Source organism: Rhineura floridana, chromosome 11, assembly GCF_030035675.1.
Source record: "Rhineura floridana isolate rRhiFlo1 chromosome 11, rRhiFlo1.hap2, whole genome shotgun sequence".
NCBI lineage: Eukaryota > Metazoa > Chordata > Lepidosauria > Squamata > Rhineuridae > Rhineura > Rhineura floridana.
Window position 1 is genome coordinate 38,286,290 of NC_084490.1, and position 9,724 is coordinate 38,296,013.

Here is a 9,724-nt window from a genome sequence, read left to right on the forward strand (position 1 = left end):
TTTACTTCTCCATCCAAAGAGGGCTTGGTCCAGGAATCTGTATTACAAAAAAACAAAAAACTGACTAAAACTACTTTACATCTCTTGATGAGATTGGTTCCTCAGTGCTTCAGAGTTCACAATCCAATTAGGTTAATGGGTTAAAGAGAGTGTCCAAGGGCAGCCTAGCCATGAAAAGGTCCCCATCAGCGACCTAACAGAATGAGACTCCCCACTCCTCATCGTCATTGAGCAAGCACGCGCAGATCGCAAAGCAGCGCCTTTAGGGGAAGAAGAGGGACTCGCACATGCGCACTCCCCTTGGAAACCTCGTCTCTCCAGGTAAGGAAAGAGGGGTGCTCTGTGGATCTCCTAGAACTCGTGAATCCATAGATGGGAGGGCGACGTCATGCCTTATTCCAAAAGTACCGAGAACTCCCCACGAGAACCACCCTCACTGCAATACGCTTTGGCATTGAGCGTGATCGATCCCATGTTTTGAGAGAGCTCGGTGGGAAAGCTCCTGTCCAAAAGAAAGCATTCTAGGCACCCTTTGGTTCCCTTTAAAAAGGGGGGAGAGAAAGGGGGGCGTCCCCGATTCTATAAACAAGACTCCTTTGTCCAGGGTCTTTTAAAAAACTTTTGCAAACGTTCCGTGGGGCGTGCAGAAAACACTACCGCTGGCCCCTCGTTGGAGCAACAACAGCGATGGCAGAGGCAGGCGGGCAGACTGCCGGTTTGGAGGGGGTGGCTTGGACATCAGTCTGCCTCTCTCCCAGCCTAGCAGGGTGTGAGGGAATCTTGCTTACCCCTCCCCCCGCAGTTAGGATTAGGGAGAGGAATTGCAGGCAGGAAGCCGGCAGGAGGAGGAGATTTAGTTCTCTGCAGGCGAGTGGAAAGGTCAGGTGGCGGCGGCTACTTCCTGAAGCGGGGAGAAACTCGCCGCACCGCAGCAGGAAAAAAAAGGGCATCTGGCACACCAGGGTCAGGCTGATCGAAGCGCCTTTCCGACGAAGCCCAACAGCCCGATCCTACGTCACGAGTTTCTGTCTTTTTTCATGGGATACTCTTATTTCTCTCCCCCCCCCGCTCTACACACATTGCCAACGTCAGCGCTTGGGCTTGGTTGGCTCTTCGCCCAACAGCAATGGCTGAGGAGAGAGCTTGCAACGTTGTCCTGGCTTGGGGGGACAGAATGAATCATTCCCTGCCTTCTCACTGCAAGTTCTTTCAAGGGGGATTAATGCCGCCGCTTCTGCACACACATCGAGGAAAAGGAAGGGAAAGCTTCACCCGTTTCCTGTTCCATTTGGAATTGTTGCCCCCTCACCTCTCTAGTCCCTCTGTTACAACTGACCCAAAGTAGACTAACGGAAACAATCGCGTCTCCTACCCCCCCCTTGCATCTCTCCATTCTCTTCCCTCACCTCCTTCCTGTGTTGTTTGCTTGGCTATGTATTTGGCTACTATAGACTCGTTACTATGTGGGAAGAATTCATTCAACCGCTTCCCATAAACGTAGGTTTGTGCAATTAAGGTTGATGAAAGCACTCTCCTGCCCTGGCGCAAGAAATCCACTTAAAATAAAAATAAACACAGGCCTTTTGCGGTTAGGAAGCCCACAGGGCAACACACTGAAAAGTGTGGGATGAGTGAATGATGAATGGGGAGACGTGTCAACACCCCACAGATAAATCAGGATGAATGCTTATAAATCAAAGGAATGCTTAAGAATGCTGAATATAGTCTAACCACTGTGTAAGCTTTGTGCAAGCGACCAATGATGAGTTTTGCGGGAGCCATTAGACAGACTGTGAGGCCTGACGGTAGATGTAGCTAACCTCCAGATATTGCTAGGCTACAATTCTCTTCATCCCCAGCCAGTGTGGCCAGTGATCAGGGGTAAGGGGAGTTCTAGTCCAACAGTATTTGGAGGGCTACAGGTTAGTCACCTGTTAGAGACTTGTCATACCTCTTCTTTGTAAAATGCCATATATATATAGGTATACATCGATTATAAATCATCTCTGCCTGGCCTCAGGGCTTGTACTATGAAGCATTCAGGGTATGATCTGAGAAATCTCCCGTCCCCACCCACTTGCTAAACACTTAAAAAATATATATTAGTACACTAATATTAGTACACTTGACTGGAAGTGCTAAACCTTCAAAACACAAAGAGGAAGTGGGCTTTTCCTCTGCTTCAGAGGAATAAATAAATAAGTTTAAATAAGCGGGCAGGCTCCCCTTCGCCATGTAAACAGCACTGTGGGTACAATGCTATGTTAAGAGTTCTGTGGCATAGTCATTCTAATTCCAGCTGAGATAGAATGATTAGAATTAGAATTGCAATGATGCCTGAGCAGCCTTCAAGGCCTTTAGTCTGGATGCAGCTCTGGGATGACCCTTTGTAGGAAAACCCCTCCCAGCCCTGGGAGCTCACGTTATGCCTAAATCCTTGTTGGGTTCTTGGGGGCCTGTTTTGAAAGGTTGAATTAAGCTCTGCAGACCATTGCTGCTTTTTCTAGCTAGGAAGCAGCATCCAGCTAGGACGCTCTCTGAGGATTACACTGTTGCAAGTGGTGACTTTTGGGAGAAACCTCTCTGCAAAATTAATTTAAAAAAATAACTACAGCAAGAATTTTCTTCCATCTACCTCAATCTGAGCAAGCTCCTGGTTTCCCCAAGGGTGTCCCTTGATCTGTCACTCCAGCTGAGCCCTGTGCAGTGTTCTTGTCAACGGCAAATGTTTGTGTTGAGTCCATGGATATATGGAAACAAATCCATTGGCCTTTTCCCATCAAATTAATGGGCAGATATCCTAACAACAGCGCTCTCTGGTATTTGATGGGGCAATGCTATCTGTTTAGGATGGGGCATTTGGAGTTACTCACACATTTTCAGTGGAACACGCTTCTCAAAAGAAAAATGGTTCCAGAAGTGTTGGGGGCCCCCAGAGACTTAAAAATACCTCAAAAGGGGCACTTGTTTTTACAGTGCCATAGGTGAGGGCCTCCATTGAGATCTAGTTCTCCTAGAAGTGGGGTGACATTGTCCTGCACATTTCAAGGACATAGTTCTAAAGAAGGCCCACTCTCCTTCTTACAAATGTGTTGCTTGTGTGGGGGGCAGTTTTCTTGGGGGTAGGGGAACCTCCTCTTTGATCAGTGTCCTTTTCACTGACCTTAGGCCATTCATTATCTCTCAGCCTAACGTACCTTGCAGGATTGCTGTGGATACAATTGTGCAGAGGGGGAACAAAGTAGGCTACCCTGAACTTGTTGGAAGCAGGATGGGATAAAAATGTAGCAGATGAATAAATACAGTTCCCAAACAGAACTCACTCTCTGTGGTACAAATGAGAAAGTGTTGCTTGTAGTAGCTACAGTATGTTCTACCACCACTGTCAGAGGCAGTATGCTTCTGAATACCAGTTGCTGGAAACTGCAGGAGGAAAGAATGCTGTTGCACTCAGGTCCTGTTTGCGGGCTTCCCATGGGCATCTAGTGGGACACTGTGAGAACAGGATCCTGAACTGGATGGGCCCCTGGCCTCATCCAGCAGGGTCTTATGTGGGGAGACCATTTCTCTACACAATGTATTAGTTGTTTGGGGAAGCCTCCTCTTTAAGTAGAGATCATGCCACTGAGGTGGCTCCTAATAGTTACACTCCCTCTTGCTTCATGAGGCAAAGGATGCTTCCAGGCAGTTTTTAAAAGGATGCTTCCAGGCAGTTTTTACTTATTTATTACAGTTTATTGAAAATATACTAAAACTGCTCTTCACCTAGCAGTATCTAATGAGCTCAACTAAACTAACTGTAGATGCACCTGTTTATGCAGGCATTTCCCTGATCTTTCATCCTGAGTCTCCTTTTTTAATTGCTGTGTTGTTTTAATGGATTGTTTTATTGCATATGTTAATGATTTTATATTTTAATTCTTGTGTTATTGGGTTTTATACTTGTAAACCACTTAGAAGTCTATTTTGGCATGAAGCAGTATATACATTAATAAATCACCATTATCATCATACCAAGATAAGATATAATATAGCAAGAACAAAGCAATCAGTAAAACAGATTTTGAAGGAGATAAAACTGTAGAGCAGACTTAATAGCATAACCAACACTTTAAATGCCGAGGCCAATAAAAAAGTTTTAACTTGGCATTACTGGTTGTTGTTTTTCCACTTTTTCTTACAGGTGGAATTGTAATGTGCCTTCAACATTATGGAAGATGTTGGCTTGTTTCACATATAACACTGAGCTATGTCTTATTAAACTCTGATTTATTACATCATGGCTTAGCATTAAATGTGAACTCTGTCCAGTAGCTTAACTGTGGTTTGCTTGCTGCCAAAAAATCATGATCTGAAACCAGTTTGTTGTTGGCTTACAAACCTCAGTTAACTATGGCTTGGTGGCACTTGTGAACCCAGCACTCTTCCTTATCCATGGTTTATGTGACCACTTCCCCCAGACACTCATCAAGCTGCAAAGGCACAAGGCAAGAGACATTGGAAAATAAAACAAACCTTAGAGAAGCAAACCATGGTTTGTTTGATTGTCTGTAAGACAAGTTGTTTATTAAATAAACCATGGTTTAGCACTACATGCAAACCGGGCCAGTGTGTTCTTTTTTAATGTGTTTTTTTCCCCACTAACATTTGCCATATCCTGTCCACACTAGTGGGCAGAATAAAGTGGGACGTAGCCAGGTTTCACCTTGATAATTTCTTTTGTTTGCTTTTTTACAGTGGAAGTGCACACCTTCAACCTCTTTAAATGTTGCTCCTGTGATTTCCAGCGCCATTGCATTCTTTGTGCAACATGGAACCTCATGTGTTGCTCCAGCTGCTGAAACTACATCTTGAAGTTTTGGTTGCTGTACTCCATTCAACCATCAGCCAATGTAATGCATATCTGTTCAGTATCCGAAGGCGGCAGAGGAGGAGACTACTGATAGGCCGGGCAATTCAGAACCATATTTTGAGGACTAGACGTGTCATCCAGAGGAGGAGAAGCTCCAGACATATGGTTCCTATTGTCACCTTGCTGGAAAGTGGACCAAAATTACGGCGCTGGTGGGTCTGTCCCACTAAGCAGCATTGGTGGGAGCGTTCTATGCTTGGAACCTGGGATGATGAAAGGTGGATTGAGAGTTTCCAAATGAGCCGAGGCACCCTCTTTGAAATTGCAGACATACTCCGACCCCAGCTCCAGAGGCAGAGAACCATCATGCGAGAAGCCATCCCTGTTGAGAAGCGGGTGGCTATAGCTGTATGGTGGCTTTCTAATCTGAAATGCTATCGTGAAGTTGCAGCACAGTTTGGAGTTGGGAGGTCAACAGTGGGAGAGATTGTTCTGGAGGTGTGCTTTGCCATCAAGCATCTGCTTGTCCACCAGACAATTTACTTGGGTGACTACTGGAAGGTAAGTTTCAAAACGGATTTTATTAAAAAGTTGCTGTGGTTGTGTAGGCTTAAAACACCACTATTTCCCCATGTTGCTAAGGTGTCTGGGAGGTGGATTAGTGGGTGAGTTGTGCACTGCAAAGTGAAAATAACTTTTAAAGTTGTTCTTGCCAGGTGTCCACCATTTTACTTGTAACTATTCGGCAGCTATCCTTTTACCTTTGGACACTTAACTTTTACCTTGGGCCAGTGTTGCTTTCTTTGACACTTTAAAGTGTTATTTTCATCCCGTCTTTCAGGATGCATATCCTTCTAAGGCGGCTTACAATTGACTTCGAAATACATTAACAAAAATCACTATAAGTATCAAAACAACAGTTAGGCAGTTGCAGAATACCACTCGCTACCATGCCATGTTACTGTGTTGTCGTTGTTTGTGACTGAAGTGTGTTGTGGACACTTTTGGGGTGGAACTATTGGCACATCCATAAAATTTTAAATGTACTACTAGTTTGTTATCTCTTACAGATCATGGATGGTTTCAGGGAGATGGGGTTTCCCCACTGCGTTGGTGTCATGGACTTGACACATCTGTCCATAATAGCTGCTACAGGTCAGGGAGATGAGTGCAACAAACCCAAGAATTTCTGTTCCATTCTACTTCAAGGGACAACTGACCACACTGGCCGTTTTACTAACATTGAAGTAGGATGGAGTGGGAAAAGCCATGATGATGTGTTGATCTTCCGTAAATCTGCACTGTGCCAGGCCATGGATGAGGGCACTTTTGTTCCAGGGAACCCAACTATCAACATCCAGGGTGTGGAGATTCCACCACTAATACTGGCTGACAGCACCTATCCTATGCAGAAGTGGCTCATGAAACCATATGGAGACCCCCTGGATCAGAGGAAGACCATCTACAACAGCACTTTCAAACTTTGTCACAGTGTTGTTCAGCAGGCCTTTGGGAGACTGAAGGCAAGGTGGAGATGCCTCACTGCTAGGCTGCCAGTGGCAGAGGAGAATGTTGTGGCAGTCGTCACGGCATGTGTTGTGCTGCATAATATTTGTGAGACAAAGGGACATGCAGTGCCAGATGGTCCGGACATTACTGAGCATGTACTGTTGGCAGCATATAATGAGGACTACCATTCTTATGAGAACAGCGATGAAACAGGAGGTGAGGAAGTGCGCAGTGCAATCACACATTACCTTGCAGGAAATACGGAATGCTAACATTAGGACTCTTTTCATACTTACGTTTGGTTTGTTCTACATTCATTTTGTAAATAAAATGGCCTTGATTACACCTACTTGCTTCAGTTGTATGTATGCCATTTACACTAATTGGGAAAAGCTCCTGCAAATTGTGTGATTCAGTCATACCAGTGTAATGGGGAGTGGGGCTTCAGCTGGATTCCTTTCCCTTCATTCCTAGAATACCCAATTCCTGGATTTTTTCTGTACTTTGCATTGATTTTTATAAGCTACATCATTTGTTTGAATTACCATTTGCCTTTCTGGCACCAGCATGTTAATTGCATAGTGGAATCATAGCAGTATAACAATAGGAGGCCTCTGCAGGGAAGTGCTTACATACCTTGCCTTCTTTTGAAAATACGACACTCCACAAAGTACATGATTTCATCATTAATGCTGAAAAGGGAAGTCAAAACCATGGCACAGAGGAAGGGAATGTAACAGAAAAACAAGGCTGTTGCTCCACCTGGAATCAGAAGTGATGGAGGGAGTGCAAGCCAGCATATCTCTTCCTACTGCCTCCATTTCCAGGAGGGTGGCTTTGGGCTTCTCCATCTCCAAATTTAAGACCCTGGAAAGGTTCAGTACATACAAGTCCCTCACCACAAGCCTCCCTTCTTTAGGCAGGTGTACCACCTGTGCATGGCAGGAGGGAGGCTCAGTCAGGGGAACAGGGCCACCATACAAGTTTTCCTAGAAATATATGCCTTTATTCTATGTTTAGATTTACCAATTTCTCCTTATGCCCCAAAGAAAATGGAGGATGGCAAAACATTCTAAAGAAAAAAAGTCCCTTACACAGGATGGTTCTCTTGATGTCTTGACAGTTTGGCAGGACAATCCTCCCACCCAAGAGAGTGGTAGAAGAGGATGGTCTGCCCAGAACTAGGGCAGTTTAAGGCAATCATAAGGGGAAAGGCGCGTTATACTTTGCCTTCCTTCTGAGTTCCCATGTACAATCTTACAACTCACTTGTTCTTTCTAAGGCCACCATTTTCTCTCTTACAATTCTTCAACTAGATCCTGCAGATTCTATAACCCTCCCATCATAAAACACTGCCATTGGCAGTCACCCCCTCACACACATCCCAGGCTCTTGCAGTAGTTACTGCTAGGGAGCCAGTGTAGTGTAATGGTCCTAGTCCAATATTCTGACCTAGGAGACCAAGGTTCAAATCCCCACTCAGCCACGAGGCTCACTGACCTTGGGCCAGTCACTGTCTCTTAGCCTAACCTACCTCACAGGGTTGTTGTGAGGGTAACATGGAGAGGAGAAGCATGTATGCCATCTTTGAGCTCCCTGGAGAAAAGGTGGGATGTAATGTAAAAATAATAATTACAATTAATGAATCCTTGTTAGATGGCTGCTTGTCATCTCTGGTTGTGCAAATGGAGTGTGCATGGACATGTCATAGTTACTACAAATGTAAGACTTGGTTTAATGTGGTGAAGTTTTAATATTATAGTCAATAGACCAAAACTGAAAATATTACAAACTCATTTCCAGTTGTTATATAAAAGAACAAAGTATAGAATATTGCAGAGTAAAAGAACATCAGCAATCCATAATAAACCCCCACAAGAGCAGTTGCCAAGGTGACTGAAAGTGAACCATGATAAACATAATTTTTGCCATCTGTTTCCTGCTCTTTTCTGCTACTGACAGACATTTTGGCACCACCAAGGAAAGTCCAGGAATTTTGTAAAGCAAATTTGTATTCTGTCCCATGGATCTCAGTGGGCATTATTTCTTTGTCAGTATGTGGGGTTAGATTTGTTCTTCAGTACAAGCATCCCTTGACAGGATTTTTCTCCTTGCTCATTTGACAGATGCCTGGAAAACATGTCCTGGTTTCCCATTTGATGCAGTAACAGAATGATCTGACTGATCTTCCAGGCATCAGCGAACATTAGTTCATGCATAGGGGGGAAAATGTCTTCATTATTACTGGGGTGCCTTCATGGTACACATGCACAATATGTGATCCTTCTCTACTGTATATTCCTTACTCAAGAAAGCACAGCCATGAATGGTTTTTCTCCAACACCATCCCCATGACACTATCCAGTACCCATTAGGAACACTTGAGGTGCATGCTGAAATCTTACAAGAATGTACTTCAGACTGAGTAAAGAGGAGAGGCACTGCCCTTGACAAAGCTCCCCTTTCATGTGGTGGGTTTTGTATCTTTTGTCAGAACACATTAGAGAATCCACTTCTGAGATTCCACATGCAGAACACAGTAGAAAAACCATTAGAGGGCAGTGTATAGTACTAAAAGAATTCAAGCACTGATGTCTTTAGACAGCGCCCTCAGCTCAATAGCCACCAGCATTGTGTAAGTCTAGAAACTCAGAGGTCCCTGTCAATTCATTGTGATTTTTAAAAAGTTCTTTTAATTTACAAACATATACTTCTGAATACGTATGGAGTCACCTAACCATGTAGAAACCACTACCTTGTTTTTGGGTGCCCTTCTATTTTGCTTCCAATTTGATAGGTACATTCCTGTTAGAGCAAATTATGAGTATTATAATATTGACCGTTGAGAGCTGCAGCTAAATGTTGCAGTATGGCATAGTCTGGTGTTCTAATCAGTCAGCCATACCCTCCTCCAGGATACTCCAGTTCTGTTTCTCCTCCCTGTCCCCACACCCAGCCAGTCAGTCAGTCAGTCTTTATTATTGCAGGCCATTGGCCATCGCAACAAACATGCAAATTAAAACTCATACAAGTACAAAGCATCATTAAAAAGTAACATACTTTTCATTTAAAAAACCATATAAAACTCTAGTAAAAAAGCCTTAGTTTGAGACTCCTCCCACTGAACATAGATGTTTAGCCCTCAGTAGCGGGCCACAAGGTAAGTAATCCAGTATTCATTATCACCAGTCAGAATTCTATGTTCAATAAGCATGTTCAGTGCATTTGGCTGCTTTTGACCCCCTCCTTGGGATTTTCTTTAAAATGTAATGATAATAATAGTAATTGCCCACCCTTTACCACAAAGTCCCAGGGCAGTTACAACCCTTCAAAATACATCCTTAAAATCAATTTAAAACAATT

The 9,724-nt window shown here is 43.9% G+C and overlaps 1 protein-coding gene across 2 annotated transcripts; it reads left to right on the top strand.

Moving 5' to 3' along the window:
• The first annotated feature begins 181 nt into the window (after positions 1-181).
• On the top strand, positions 182-6,697 carry LOC133366195 (uncharacterized). 2 transcript variants are annotated; one of them, XM_061589020.1, is made up of 3 exons: positions 182-321; positions 4,738-5,413; positions 5,923-6,697. In XM_061589020.1, the coding sequence occupies exons 2-3, from the start codon at positions 4,811-4,813 to the stop codon at positions 6,631-6,633; spliced, it is 1,314 nt and encodes a 437-aa protein (XP_061445004.1). In that variant the 5' UTR covers positions 182-321; positions 4,738-4,810; the 3' UTR covers positions 6,634-6,697. The 2 variants fall into 2 exon arrangements, with proteins under 2 accessions (XP_061445004.1, XP_061445005.1); XM_061589021.1 differs by lacking the exon at positions 182-321 and adding an exon at positions 1,370-1,497.
• The last annotated feature ends 3,027 nt before the right edge of the window (positions 6,698-9,724 follow it).